This window comes from Ips typographus, linkage group LG9 (genome assembly GCF_016097725.1).
Source record: "Ips typographus isolate SLU linkage group LG9, UJ_Ityp_2.0, whole genome shotgun sequence".
Lineage (NCBI taxonomy): Eukaryota > Metazoa > Arthropoda > Insecta > Coleoptera > Curculionidae > Ips > Ips typographus.
The window spans coordinates 7591293-7607694 of record NC_138430.1 but is presented as its reverse complement, the minus strand read 5'-3'; the positions used below and the strand labels follow the sequence as shown (position 1 = coordinate 7607694).

At 33.1% G+C, this 16402-nt stretch overlaps 1 protein-coding gene across 1 annotated transcript in view; it reads right to left on the bottom strand.

The window, feature by feature from the left end:
• Positions 1 to 214: 214 nt before the first annotated feature.
• Positions 215 to 16402, bottom strand: part of LOC145734316 (homeobox protein B-H1-like) — a 37992-nt gene continuing 21804 nt past the window's right edge. The window contains exon 3 of the mRNA XM_081987615.1: positions 215 to 726. Coding sequence (XP_081843741.1) covers positions 279 to 726 — 448 coding nt within the window. The 3' untranslated portion in view covers positions 215 to 278. The remainder of the gene's footprint in view (positions 727 to 16402) is intronic.

Below are 16402 nucleotides of genomic sequence, written 5' to 3'. Positions count from 1 at the left end.
TCTCTAATTTAAACATTAATATACATAGTTATTGAGCCAAAAAACTGAAAAAAATAATAAAAATACATCGAAATGGTGCATTGTTACAGGTATCAGTAATCAAAGTAACGCTTACTCTGTAACGCTACTATCTTGAATGAAAGTAGTTACAGAAGCTGTTTTATACCAACATCACCAACGTTCTACAACGGTCGTCACACTTAAAAGCGGAAAATAAATTAATAAATTTGTATAATACAATTTATATCACAATGTCACAAACAACTGCAAAAGTTCGTTTAAACGTGTATAGTGTCCTCATCGTCCGTAGGTGGTGATCTTCTACCACCGGGTGACCCTGGCGAACCAGGGTCCAAGGGTGTGTCAGGACTGGGCGACCTGGGGGATGGTCCGTCGGAAGTATGGTTGGAATAGTAACTAGACAAGTTCGATAGTGAACTACTGGCCGCTAGTGATCCCAAATGTGAACTAGGTCCAGGAATGGCCAACCCCATTCCAGGAGGGTAGAGTCTGTAGGGTAAAGGTTTTTGGAGGGTGGCTGCTGCCGCCGCCGCCGCTTGTCTGTAGTAGATGTCGGCGGGTGTGGGGGTGGCCTGAGGCCCGGCGTTTTGGGGTGGATACCAACATCCGTAAGGTGGACCACCGTAGAGTCTTTGGAAGGCTGCGTAGTTGCCGGCTTCAGCTAACAATTCCAAACCCACGGCTGTTTGTCGTTTCCATTTCGTTCTGAAAAGATGAAGAAAAATTAGTTATGATGGCAACAGTGTTAGGAAGGATAATCTATTACGAGTTGACACTGAAAGAGTGCAGAAAATGTTGATTTTGCAGCTTCTATTATTTGTGTGTTTTTAATTTATGACTGAAGTGTTTGCATTTGACATCATTGTACCAGTTAAGCAGGGTGAATGTATAACAATTGTACCGTACTACTCCGCCCCCTGTTTTCCAAAAAATTCTTTTTGGGTTGACAATCTAACCCACTATCTATTTAAACCGTTTCCTATGACGAGCACATTCCCAAATTTGTCATGGTGAGTTCTGTCATAAAATGCTTGAATAGCTTTTATTACCTTGTGGCTTTTTCCAACAGACTTATTTTACACAGTGCACGCTTGATATACAATGTTTATTTAGTAGAAACGTTTTGTGTGTTTTAACACTTAAATTACGATGTTTAAGCAGTTTTTTAACCGGTTGATACCGTGTCCAATCAGTCTTTATCGAACCAGGTACTTCAAAGCCTGCTTTTTTGTGGATCTCTATTGTTCCGCTGCTCGTGTGATATTAAACATGGACAGTGGGAAATTGAATATTAAGTAGTAAATTGCACGTTAAACCAAAACCATATCCGAACATAAATTGAAGTGTTTTAACAGTGAACTTTAAAACAGCCTTAACTAAATATTTTTTTGCCGAAATCCCATCTAACAGTCGACTCGTTTACTCTAGCTAACAAACCATCACATTATGTGTGAAATTTTTTTCAGACGTTATTTATTTTTGACGCCAGCACTCAATTTTGTGAACTAATTTCCAGTCTAAATAATGACTAAGCGGTTTTATTTTTTTTCCGAGACGGTAAAAACCCTTAATTTCTTGAAAAGGGCTTTTAATATCCCTAAAATCAATAAGGTTTTTGAGTGGACAGCTTTAAAATGCAATTTTCTACACTAACCACTGGAAATATTATGTTTTATGTAAATGAACAGTAAAACGTTCACGTTGAAGAGGCAGGTAACGTTAACCCTAAGCGTTAAAATAAAGCCGCCTGACCATTATAATATGACTCTCATTTTCAAATTGTTATGCCTTAATATGTTTATAATAGCATGAGTATGGAAACAAAAGCTGTTTTTGTGTTGCGGGACCATATGGTTACCAACGAGCAATATGTCTGGTAACCTGCGTGTTTTGTTAATGAAACTCCTAACCGGGCATGGTATAAATTGCCCATTTTGTGGTTTTGTCTAACTGTTAGGCGTTTCGCTTCAGTTTGCACTGTTACTTATTGTTATTAACAAGCGAACTATTCAGATTAGGCACACTTATTAAAGACCAAAGTCATTTAAGATTAAAACCATATGTTTGCCTATTTGCACTTCAGTAACAATTAAGGAAACTATAGCATCAGAGAGTTTGAATTATTAGGTACTATGTTCACACGTGGTAAAATATCTTAATACCACGATATTCTTGATATTATAATTGTTCTGTTTTCCTTGAAACTTTTTATTATTTTAACTAAACTGCTTGTCAAAAGGAATGGAACAGCCAAAGTTTCTCTAAAAAAAAAAAAAAAAAAATTTTTTTTTCGTTTTAAAAGACACTAAACTCGGAAAGTAATATTTAAAAATTATGGGTTAGAAAACACTCATAACGGTCGTTTTCTTAATTTGGTCTTGAAACCTTCAACGTCAAGGAACATTAATTACCAAGAAAATACGAAAACGTATAAATAATACATTTGCATGGTGTTTTACACCATATTTCCATGTGGAAAAGCATTTACACACTAATAACTTACGATATTATGCAAATTAATTACAACGTTTAATTTAGGTAACGTTAGCCGCATGCTATAAACGAAGGCTAATCTGCAATTGCCGTGCTTTAGTTAGTTATCAATATATACTGGGTGTCTCTAGTAAGTAGATTGAAACGTTATCAAACAAACAAGTCGATAAATGACAGAAAAACAGAGAGACATTTATTTCGTTCGGTTTATCAAACACGCACACCCTTGAACGCAACATGAGACGCGTGTAAACTCTGCACGAAATAACTAACGGTTTGCATGGTGTCGGAAAAACGTTCGAAATTTTCCAAGAACAATTTGCCAGCACTTAAGGGTAGTTTAACATACATTATTAATGCGAGATAAGGCCGGTTCTTAAATACTTCCGACGGCTCTTTCAATTGCAGCGCCCCGACTACAGCTAACAGTGATTAGATTGGTTTTGCGCACGCTATGTTTCTGTTTCGACCGGGTTTGTAGACGATTATACAGTCACAGTCTACGAATCGATTGACTTTATTTGGAACCAAAAGTACAACAACCTGCTAAACTATTTAGTAGCCGGAATTGCGCAATCAGGACAATCACCTCTACTATACATTATGATTACTAATCCTTGAATTAAACCCCCTTTTTATTACCTAAATAAAGTTATCAAATTTTGATCCCGTTTTCCTCCCTGGCTGTACTAAATTTTAATTGGTTTTTTAGCTTATCGGATAGGAAATTTAATGAAGATTCCAAAAATGTGGTTAAAACTGTCATTCTCTCACTCCAACTGGATTTTACAGGCGATTTTGTTCCTGACTGTCCTTTTAAACTGTGTTTCTGGCAGTTCAAACTTTGACACCGCTTTTCTCCCTGACTGTATCAAGTTTTGTAGTGTTTTTTTCAGTTTATGGAATAGGAAATTTAATGGTCATTTCATAAATGTGGTTAAAACAGTCATTTTCTCACGCCAAGTGGGTTTGACAGGCAATTTTGTTCCTGACTGTCCTTTCAAACTGGGTTTCTGGCAGTTCAAACTTTGACACCGCTTTTCTCCCTGACTGTATCAAGTTTTGTAGTGTTTTTTTCAGTTTATGGAATAGGAAATTTAATGGTCATTTCAAAAATGTGGTTAAAACTGTAACTTTCTCACTCCAAGTGGGTTTGACAAGCAATTTTGTTCCTGACTGTCACACTGTGCTCAAAAGTTGCAAAAATCGGGGTTCAGAAAAGTTTTCTTTTAGTATTTGATACAAAACGTGTTTCTGAGATTTTTGGCAGACAATGGCCACGTGACTGCCTAGCTAAATTATCGTCCAAAAACCACGTAATTTATCTGTGACTAATATAAAAACTGTCAAAATTTGCTTAGAATTTGCAAGAATTACAGTTCAAACTTTGACACCGTTTTCCTCCCTGACTGTACTAAATTTTAATTGGTTTTTTAGCTTATTGGATAGGAAATTTAATGAAGATTCCAAAAATGTGGTTAAAACTGTCATTCTCTCACTCCAAGTGGGTTTTACAGGCGATTTTGTTCCTGACTGTCCTTTCAAACTGTGTTTCTGGCAGTTCAAACTTTGACACCGCTTTTCTCCCTGACTGTATCAAGTTTTGTAGTGTTTTTTTCAGTTCATTGAATAGGAAATTTAATGGTAATTTCAAAAATGTGGTTAAAACTGTAATTTTCTCACTCCAAGTGGGTTTGACAAGCAATTTTGTCCCTGACTGTCACACTGTTCTCAAAAGTTGCAAAAGTCAGGGTTCAGAAAAGTTTTCTTTCAGTATTCGATACAAAACGTGTTTCTGAGATTTTTGGCAGACAATAGTCACGTGACTGCCTAGCTAAATTAGCTTCCAAAAACCACGTGATCTATCTGTGACGTCAAAACTGTCAAAATTTGCTTAGAATTTGCAAGAATTACAGTTAAAACTTTGACACCGCTTCTCTCCCTGACTGTACTAAATTTTGTAATATTTTTTCAGGTTACTGGATAGGAAATTTAATGGTCATTCCAAAAATGTGCTTAAAACTGTAATTTTCTCACTCCAAGTGGGTTTGACAAGCAATTTTGTCCCTGACTGTCACACTGTGCTCAAAAGTTGCAAAAATCAGGGTTCAGAAAAGTTTTCTTTCAGTAATCGATACAAAACGTGTTTCTGAGATTTTTGGGCAGACAATGGTCACGTGACTGCCTAGCTAAATTATCGTCCAAAAACCACGTAATTTATCTGTGACTAATGTAAAAACTGTCAAAATTTGCTTAAAATTTCCAAGAATTACAGTTCAAACTTTGACACCGCTTTTCTCCCTGACTGTACTAAATTTTGTAATGTTTTCTCAGGTTACTGGATAGGAAATTTAATGGTTATTCCAAAAATGTGCTTAAAACTGTCATTTTCTCACTCCAAGTGGGTTTGACAAGCAATTTTGTTCCTGACTGTCACACTGTGCTCAAAAGTTGCAAAAATCGGGGTTCAGAAAAGTTTTCTTTCAGTATTCGATACAAAACGTGTTTCTGAGATTTTTGGCAGAAAATTGTCACGTGACTGCCTAGCTAAATTAGCATCCAAAAACCACGTGATCTATCTGTGACGTCAAAACTGTCAAAATTTGCTTAGAATTTCCAAGAATTACAGTTCAAACTTTGACACCGCTTTTCTCCTTGACTGTACTAAATTTTGTAATGTTTTTTCAGGTTACTGGATAGGAAATTTAATGGTCATTCCAAAAATGTGCTTAAAACTGTAATTTTCTCACTCCAAGTGGGTTTGACAAGCAATTTTGTTCCTGACTGTCACACAGTGATCAAAAGTTGCAAAAATCGGGGTTCAGAAAAGTTTTCTTTCAGTATTCGATACAAAACGTGTTTCTGAGATTTTTGGCAGACAATGGTCACGTGACTGCCTAGCTAAATTATCATTCAAAAACCACGTAATTTATCTGTGACTAATGTAAAAACTGTCAAAATTTGCTTAGAATTTGCAAAAATTACAGTTCAAACTTTGACACCGCTTTTCTCCCTGACTGTACCAAATTTTGTAATGTTTTCTCAGGTTACTGGATAGGAAATTTAATGGTCATTCCAAAAATGTGCTTAAAACTGTCATTTTCTGACTCCAAGTGGGTTTGACAAGCAATTTTGTTCCTGACTGTAACACTGTGCTCAAAAGTTGCAAAAATCAGGGTTCAGAAAAGTTTTCTTTCAGTATTCATACAAAACGTGTTTCTGAGATTTTTGGCAGACAATGGTTACGTGACTGCCTAGCTAAATTATCGTCCAAAAACCACGTAATTTATCTGTGACTAATGACAAAACTGTCAAAATTTGCTTACAATTTCCAAGAATTATAGTTCAAACTTTCACACCGTTTTTCTCCCTGACTGTACTAAATTTTGTAATGTTTTTCAGGTTACTGGATAGGAAATTTAATGGTCATTCCAAAAATGTGCTTAAAACTGTCATTTTCTCACTCCAAGTGGGTTTGACAAGCAATTTTGTTCCTGACTGTCACACAGTGATCAAAAGTTAGGGTTCAGAAAAGTTTTCTTTCAGTATTCGATACAAAACGTGTTTCTGAGATTTTTGGCAGACAATGGTCACGTGACTGCCTAGCTAAATTATCTTCCAAAAACCACGTGATCTATCTGTGACGTCAAAACTATCAAAATTTGCCTAGAATTACAGTTCAACACAGTTTTCGAAACTAGACGTGTTTCTCAGATTTGTGACAATTGTCAGTAAATTACTGGTAATTTACAAATTGTTTAAATAAAAACATTATGTGTCATAGTTTATTTTTATACATGAGACAATAAAGAAAAGTGTAAAAAAGCTGAAAATACTATTTTTTTTAGAAAAGGCTAACTTAGGTTCATAAAAAAAGTAATAAGATTGGAACTCATTTGGTACAAAAGAATCACTTTGTAAGAAATTTTTTATTTATTTTATTATTAATTTACCAAAACCTCTAAAACAATAAATAACAAATCAAAACAGCCTTTTATTTTGACAATATTGACCAAAAATGGCTTTAATGAAAGCCTGGTGGTTACTGGTTTGTAATCTATGTGATCATTGAAGTCTCGGAGATATCAGTGGATAAGCCATTAAAATAACTGTTCAACTTCAACAAATTGAGTTTTTTTAAATAAAATATGAATAATTAGATATATTCTGACAATTAGTAGTTGAATTAGTGAGATCTTCACAATAAATGCCAGCACTGTTCCACTATAAAAAAGAATCTTGACCAATCAGTTTTATTTTCAAAAATACAAGAAAATTATTTAAACAACTGGATTCTATGCAAAAAGTTGCTGTAGTTGAAAATGGCACTTAACCTGACACTTATATCTTTCTAACATCCAATTTACTACAAACTACAATGGTTAAATTATAAAAAATGGAGGGCTTGAGCAAGAGCAATTAGAGCAACCTTAATTGCTTCTCTTCAAGTTTTTCGGTTATCCCTAATTTAGGCACATATAAGCTACAAAAGAATGAACCGTGACTAGGCATAAACAAAGTCTCATATAAACGGTCTAAACCATCATCAGAAGCAACCGGGCCCGCTCCAATACTGGTTTTTCTTTTTAATTAGCGTCTTTTTGTCTTCGTTTACTAACTATCATTACGTCGGCGAGGCTTTCCGATCAGCGTTAAAAGCAATTAGTCACTTAATTGTCTTTTATTCTTCTTCTTCATCGGTGGTTATTTGTTGAAATCATTTAGTCACCTAATCACTGCCGCTTACACAGAGAAAAGTGCTGACCCACGTTGAAGGCGCCGGAAAACAATTACCTTCGTAACTTAGTAGTTACGCCCATGTCTGTGGGGTTTGTGGATTTTAAAATTCGTCACTCTTGTGTGTATTTAGTCGGGACGAATCATTTATTTCTTCCGAGGGTTCTCAAGCCGCTATTCGAAAAGGTTATTGCGGTCGTGATGGAGGAAAACAAGCGGTAATTGTTGATGAAATCTACATATTCCGTGTTTCATGTAAGTAAAACCATTTGAACGATTGCCGTCGCATAAATTCTGCATTAATGCATCGTTCATTTTCTGTCGGTTATACACTAAGGAAAACGCTTCGTTTTGATCAGAATGCGATGGGAAAATTTAAAACAATTTTCGATCTCTTCAAGGTATTTCCTGGGTAATCAGTACAACAATTTTAACGCAAATGTACGACTTATTTCTGATATTCACATAGTTAAAATAACACTAATTAAACGGTATTTATTACAACAATTAAGACATTTTTACTGTCACATGTTGTAGTTTCTGGTACATGAAATTTTAGTGTGTCCAATTGGTGCAAAATTATGTTAAAATCGGAAATTACATTGTTAATCCATTTTCTTAACTTTTAATGTTGATGAGTAAATGTCATTTGCTTTCTAGTGTGTTTTAAGCAAAATTTTAATTTTTATTGACATGATTTTTACATCTATCTTAGGGTCGGTTGTATGGGTTATACAGGGTGTCTCTAAGAAGTCTGTACAAAACCTAAAATGTATCCAAATTTAGGTTTAGAATCTTAAAAAACCTCTGCCTACCAGGTAATATTCTACAAAATGTCAATTATTTTTTAACCACCCTGTATCTCGAAAACAATTTCGGACTAAGGTAAGTTGCTTTAAATTGACTTATTTTGATGTCAGGAATATGTCATAGGATTTTGTACAAACCTTTTAGAGTCACCCTGTAGTTAAAATAATGAATGTTTAGGTATCTGATTGTGAGCCTTCACTTAGTTTCAAGAGATAATTACAAATTTCACTGTGTAATTGGTTCAAACTTTTAAACAAATTGAATACGTGGATGTGAAAAATATTCAATTTTCAGCTTTACATTTTAGTCTTTTTGTCAAATCTGAACTGCCAGAAACACAGTATTTGTAATTTAAAAGTCAAATTTTCCTAGTAAATTTACGAATTCAAGCAGATTGTTCCTCATGCATTAATCAGTACAATTTTAGTAAATAAGTCCATTAATTGTAATTTATTAGTTAATGATCGTATAATCTTAAACATAATGAGTGGCAAAACTGTGCTGAAATTACAGAAAATACCCCACCACTGGACATAATTAACAAAATGCCAACCAATAAATTATACAGAATGTAACAACAAAAATGTTAATAATTGATTAATTAAGCCGACCATTTATGTTAATTTGCACTAATTTTTCTCACTCGCACTTATTAGTAACAACAACGTAACAAAAGTGTAATTTATTATTAATACATACGTATTCCCCGATTGGCAATAGAATAATGCAAACCGAATTATAATTATATTTTGAAAAATACTGAGGCTGATGCATAATAAAATTAAATTGCATTATTCCAGCGGAATAATATGTTTGATAAATTTACGAAACAAAAAATCGGAAAAGTAGTCAATTTTGGGTCGTTTATTATATGGAAATTGCAGGACAAATTGAGTAATTTTAAATAAATTGGGGAAATATGCTATAATATTTTAGCTTGTAGATAATACAAAATTATATTCAGTTATTACTGTAATGAATTTTGATTATATTTCACTAACAGACCATATAGTTTATTATTCTATACAGTTTACAGCCTCTGGCAATTTTTCATTACGTAATAAGAAATTCAATTCAGGTTTTAATTAATTATTTAAAAGCAGATCTTCAAGTCCAATTGCTTTGCAGCGATGATAAATTAGGTTACGTCCCCTCGTGTATTATATAAAAGCAATTCATATCGTACAAGGGGTTGCGACAATCATTAACCACAGTCGAATAGGTCTTCTATAGCACAAGTTCTCTTAATAGTTATTTGTCAACTATCAAAAGATTTATTATGGGAATATATGTACGGTTACCGGCCACTTGAACTAATTCTAGTGTCATTCAAATCTCTGGGGACATTTAATATCGTTTAACCGTGCATCAAGTAGAAAATTGGTTTTTTAACTCATCTGTCTAGTCATATGCTCTGCATAAAGAAGCTTCCATTCATGAGTTTCAATGAATTTTCAGGTCTATTTCATTCAGGTTGGTATTTTCCCGCTTCGGTCGATACGCGTTTATTACAATTTTTACCTTAAAATTACCGGGAATCTACGCTACTGATAAACCGAGTCATTAAGGTGTATTTGAGGCATGACAATGTCATTCAGGACGCGCAATACGTGAATGAAGCTATGAACGCAGTGAAGTGGGTAACTACAGGCAAAAGCTGTTCGAAAGGGAAGCGGCTCGTTGAAGATAGCAATTTTATGTATACGTTGACGATTATTTGCTTATTATTTTGTCATAGTTCCGTCTTTCGAGGAAAACGGTTATTTGATGCATGGTGGTTGGTATTTAGGTAAATGCACCTGTCAAGCAATTTCGAGCAACGAAAATCTTAATCTGAATGACCGTTAAAACCTAAATATTGCAACAGAGTTAGAAAACTTTTGCTTGGTTTTACCGAAACTTTGTTTACGAGATAATTGAGTTATTACGTTCAAAAATCCAAAACCAACCTAACCCAACTTAAAAATTGTCTTGAAAACAGTGAAAATTGACTTGAGAGGATTAAAAATTGTCTTTGTAACCAGTTTTCATGCTTTTCAGACAATTTGAAAGACTTTAGTCTTGAAAATAGACTTGACAGGCTTAAAATGTAAAAACTGTCAAAACTTGCTTAGAATTTGCAAAAATTACAGTTCAAACTTTGACACCGCTTTTCTCCCTGACTGTACTAAATTTTGAAATGTTTTTTCAGGTTACTGGATAGGAAATTTAATGGGTATTCCAAAAATGTGCTTAAAACTGTAAATTTTTCACTCCAAGTGGGTTTGACAAGCAATATTGTTCCTGACTGTCACACTGTGCTTAAAAGTTGCAAAAATCGGGGTTCAGAAAAGTTTTCTTTCAGTATTCGATACGAAACGTGTTTCTGAAATTTTTGGCAGACAATGGTCACGTGACTGCCTAGCTAAATTATCTTCCAAAAACCACGTAATCTATCTGTGACGTCAAAACTATCAAAATTTGTCTAGAATTACAGTTTTCGAAACAAGACGTGTTTCTCAGATTAATGACAATTGTCAGTAAATTACTGGTAATTTACAAATTGTTTAAATAAAAACATTATTTGTCATAGTTTAGTTTTATACATGAGACAATAAAGAAAAGTGTGAAAAAGCTGAAAAAGCTATTTTTTTTAGAAAAGGCTAACTTAGGTTCATAAAAAAGTTATAAGATTGAAACTCATTTGGTACAAAAGAATCACTTTGTCAGAAATTTTTGATTTATTTTATTATTAATTTACCAAAACCTTTAAAACAATAAATAACAGATCAAAACAGCCTTTTATTTTGACAATATTTACCAAAAATGCCTTTAATGAAAGTCTGGTGGTTACTGGTTTGTAATCTATGTGATCATTGAAGTCTCGGAGATATCAGTGGATAAGCGATTAAAATAACTGTTCAACTTCAACAAATTGAGTTTTTTTAAATAAAATATGAATAATTGCAAAATATTGCAACTGAGTTAGAAAACTTTGGCTTGGTTTTAGGAAACTTCGTTAGTTATTACGTTCAAAAACCCAAAACCAACCCAACCCAACTTAAAAATTGTCTTGAAAAGAGTGAAAATTGACTTGAGAAGCTTAAAAATTGTCTTTGTAACCAATTTTCATAGTTTTCAGACAAATTCTAGAAGTAAAAAATCTTATAGTAAAAAATTCTTCTTATAGTAAAAAATTCTAGAAGACTCTAGAAGACTCTAGAACTTCTAGAGTCTTCTAGAATTTTTTACTATAAACTCACACATTTAAACTTTTAAAATTGACTTATTGGACACAAAAAACTTGTGACTCTAACCCAACGAAAAGTGACTGATCAGAAACTTAATATTTGCATTTGAAGTAAGTTTTCATAATTTGAAAACACATTTCAATATGTAGGTATTGAAAATAGATTTAAATACAGGATATTGACATTAGATTCATGAAAATTGACTTGAAGACTAACTTTTCAAGTTTCTTTATTTTGCTTTTCATTTTCTTAGAACTCTGGACTATTTTTAGGGTTTTAAAACTGCTTTCTGCCACTTAAAAAACAATTTTAACATTATTCATGCCATTTCAAGCTTTGCCACTAATAAATTGACTTTTAGACACTTGGACACACATAAATTGGAGCATTTCTAAGCAATTCGGACTATTTTTAGTGTTTTAACACTAAAAAAACTATTTATATTAGTTAATATAGTGAAAGTTAAATTAAATGCTAGGATATTAGTCTTGAGCACAATTTTTTAGAATTGAAATAGTCCGAAAATTTAATTTGAACTGTTACCAGTGTTTAATTGAATTCTAGACTTGTTTTAATCCAGAAAATTCAGTTGTACACCAATTAAAGTTCCTGAAATAGACTTTTGGACTATCTTTCTTAGTAAAGTCATTTCTACCCTTAAAATCAACTTTTAGTAGTAAAAAATTAGTTTTAGGAGCAACAATCTTTGTCTTGATTTCTGGACTGTTTTTCGTGCTTGAAATCCAGTTTCAGACACTCGACAATGGATTGCAGTATAAAAAAACGAATTTAAAAACTATTCCTAGTAGTAAATAACAAGTTTTTAGACTATTCAGTCTTGAATGATCAATTTTAGACTACCAATAGTCTAAAAAAATTCAGTTCTGACAGTTTAAACTATTTTTCAAAGTAAAGTTTCTTCCTTGGGAAGCGTTTTTCAGGAAAATGACATAATAATGCATGTCAACTTATTTTTTGCTGGACTTTTTTATATTGGTGAATTATTGGCACTTAAAACTGTATATCAAAATTAACAAAAAAGTTTTCTCCTACTCTGTAATATTTATTTTTCTAAAAAAAATATTTAAACCAACCACTGCAAAAAATTATACAGTGAGACAAATTTTTAAATTAATTTTTTTTCAGTGTCATTTAAACAAACTTTCCTAATATCCGTAAAGTGATTCTATTTACACGCCCGTTTTTCACACAGCCCGATTGAAATTTGATTTGTCATTTGATTTAAATAACTGTAATGTTTAAACTAAACCGCCACCTTTAGAGAGCTACGGCCGTAAACCTGTTGAAACCATATTTTAGTTATTTGCCAACATAGTTTGACTTAACTTTTAGTGGATAAATTGGGTCTAAAAGTATTGGTTGTGACCGAGTGAAGACCGTAGCGTTCTGACTCATCATTTTGATCAACAAAGGATAGTCTTCTCATGGCTGCTTAGAAGCCATTGGTCATATTATGTACGGTGTTTTTATACCAAGTAAATAATGTGGCGGAGGAAAGGCTTTGGTGGAACCCCAGCTTAAATTTATAATTATATTTCGTGAATAAACCATTATTCTGGGTAGCTTTTTATTTCGTTTACATCGGCAACTTCTAAAGGATACACATTTAGCTGTCTGTATAAGGTATTTAATTGGATTTATTTTATATTATGCCACTTTGAGTGTCATCGTTATTCATTTGCTTTACTCGTACAGTTAAGCTCCAACTAGGCTTTCTTTCACATATCTAGTTGCATGGGAAAATACCACTTAATTGGCGTTATTGATTATTCTAATCTAGTTAATTTTCATTGACTATTGTTTACAAATTTTTCTTTACTAGTAATTACATAGAGACACTCACGTCAAAAAGTTAAAAAATTAATAACAAGGATTAGGTATAAAAATCATTAATATCCCAGTTACTTATGGGTATGTTCTTCTTTTTTTTTTCATAATTATAAACGAGCTTATGGCAGGTTTGTTGCATTAAATTGCATGATAAGCAAAAACAATGCTTTTAGTGCATAATTGCCATACCCTCGCAAAAAAAGAAGTGTCTGATTGGCGTGGATAGGGATTATTCAAGCTTGACATATCAGCAATTTTAGGTTCGATTTTCTTTTTGTCAAGAAAATCAAACAAAATTTGTATGATGTTAATTAACACATTATTTTCAAAAATTTCACGTGATATTTATGATCCTGTCCTCCTGATTATCGGCAATAAATATTGATATGTCAGTAATGTTGACCACATGCTGGAAATACACTGATGTATTTTTGTAAACTCAGGCCACCGTTTATTAAATTACTACAGTAATTTACATGCAGGTGTAATAATTTAACTCGTGCTTTTCGGTCGCTCGAATTCAACACCTTTAATTCAACTAAGTAATAATTTAGAGCCCTAGCGCCGTAAATAATACATTCGAGTTTTGGGGTTTCGGTTTTAACGGACCAAATTACACTCGGGCTATGTTAATGTTTGTATCTGCGAATTTCCCGTTATTACCGGTCAGTTACTCATAAATTTTAAGTTTATAAACTGCTGCACTGCGGATAATTTTTGGGGTGATAAATTTCCGCACCGTTGTACGATTTGGCAAAATGATATATCGTAACAAGGAATTTTACAGGAGCACATTCCTTTACGCTGCTCGTTAAATTTAAAAAATGATTGCTCTCTGTACAGGGTGAGTCAATGATTTAAAAAAAGTAAATGTTACATTTAGGGATCATGAAGCCCAACAACTTTTTTGAGGTTGAGCAATCTTTGACCGTCTGTGATAGCAACCACGTGATACTGGTAGACTATTTAATTAGACAGGCACGAGACAACTGTCAAAATAATAGCCGCAAAGTTGAAAACCACGAATAGTTTCGAATATTTCAAGAAAACGGTTCCGTACTGTGATTTTTCGAATTTTAAGCCCAAACTCAGCAAAGTTTGTTAATTTTGATGTTTATGACAGTTGACACGTGATACTGGAATACTAGTTCCTTAGATAGTCACGTGACAGTTGTCAAATTTTGTCAAGTCTCTATAAAAAAAATTTTTGAGTACAGTTTGACAGTCAGAGAGAAAATTGCTTGGCAAACGCACTTAGAGTAAGAAAATTTTAGTTTTAAGCAAATTTTTGGAATTCTCATTAAATTTCCTATCCAATAACCTAAAAAAACACTGCAAAATTTAGTACAGTCAAAGAGAAAAGCAGTGTCAAAGTTTGAACTGCCAGAATCGCAGTATTTATAACTTAACCAATAATTTACTAGTAATTTACCCATCACTATTTTTTTTTGAAATTGTAAGCCCAAACTCAGCTAAGTTTGTCAATTTTGATGTTTATGACAGTTGACACGTGATACTGGAATACTGTTTCCTTAGATAGTCACGTGGCAGCTGTCAAATTTTGTCAAGATTCTATAAAAAAAATTTTTGAGTACAGTTTGACAGTCAGAGACAAAATTGCTTGTCAAACCCACTTAGAGTAAGAAAATGACAGTTTTAAGCACATTTTTGGAATCCTCATTAAATTTCCTATCCAATAACCTAAAAAAACACTGCAAAAATTAGTACAGTCAAAGAGAAAAGCGGTATCAAAGTTTGAACTGCCAGAAACACAGTATTTATAACTTACCAATAATTTACTGGTAATTTACCCATCACTATTTTTTTTTGAAATTGTAACCCAAACTCAGCTAAGTTTGTCAATTTTGATGTTTATGACAGTTGACACGTGATACTGGAATACTATTTCCTTCGATAGTCACGTGACAGCTGTCAAACTTATTGTCAAGATTCTATAAAAAATTTTAGAGCACAGTTTGACAGTCAGAGACAAAATTGCTTGTCAAACGCACTTAGAGTAAGAAAATGACAGTTTTAAGCACATTTTTGGAATCCTCATTAAATTTCCTATCCAATAACCTAAAAAAACACTGCAAAATTTAGTACAGTCAAAGAGAAAAGCGGTATCAAAGTTTGAACTGCCAAAAACACAGTATTTATAACTTAACCAATAATTTACTAGTAATTTACCCATCACTATTTTTTTTTTTGAAATCTGGAAGTAAGATAAATTCGATGCGTGCTATATTTTAAAAATATTTTCTGTCACCCTCACCTAACCTAACCTAACCTAAAACGTTCCTGAGATATTGAGCAAAAATTGCAAAAAACGAGAGTCAAATTTGTCGCCCTCTAGCGGCTAAACGAGACAACATAGTCGTGCCCGCTCAACGTCACGTGATAGCCCCGTTCATTAGCTTTTTTTGTTATACGGTTCGTTTATACAGGGTGTTTCAAATAAGCGAGTTTGGACGATTTTCTGGAAAAGTCACCAAAAAATTTCGCTCAAATTGGGAATTTCTGCTTTCGAACAGGGTGGTCAAAGTAAGGCTGCTAGAGCAAAAACAATTGAATATCGATACAAACATTTTACATCAAGTAGGCCTAGAATTTGACGTAGATTCCAAAAATCGAATAAAAAATATAGGTTTGGTTAATTGCTCAAATTTGGGACACCCTGTATATTGATGGATTATCTAGGAATAAAGTACGAGTATATGCAAATATCTACGATTCAAATTTGGTATTTTTTTTATAAAATGAAAATTAAGCAAGTTACAAGGAGGTTAAAAATTCATTGAATCACCCTGTAAACTACTTCATTGTATTGTCAATAACTCGGTTATTTTGAAAATTATAGGGTGGTTCAAAAATACTAATTTGTAGCCCTTGAAATTCTCTTTTGACCACCCTGTATAGCGTTTTTACAGAAAACGTCGAATAAGTGAGTTATTTACTGTTAAAACTGAGTTGTTTGATTTTGACAGATTTTACTGTGACAGCCCATAACTCTGTTATTTTGACAGTTACAGGGTGGTTCAATATACCAATTTGTAGCCGTTGAAATTGTCTCTTGATCACCATGTATACCATATGGTATAGTAGAAATGTATTGTCCAGAAGGGATAAATTTATAAATAATATTTTGAAAAGTGTTGCGGTTAGGTATACCACATTTTTCAGAAGTTTTCGGTAATTTTCCGAAAAAAATTGGAAAATCTGAAAGTTCAAAAATAATTCGTTTTTTAATTACAATAATT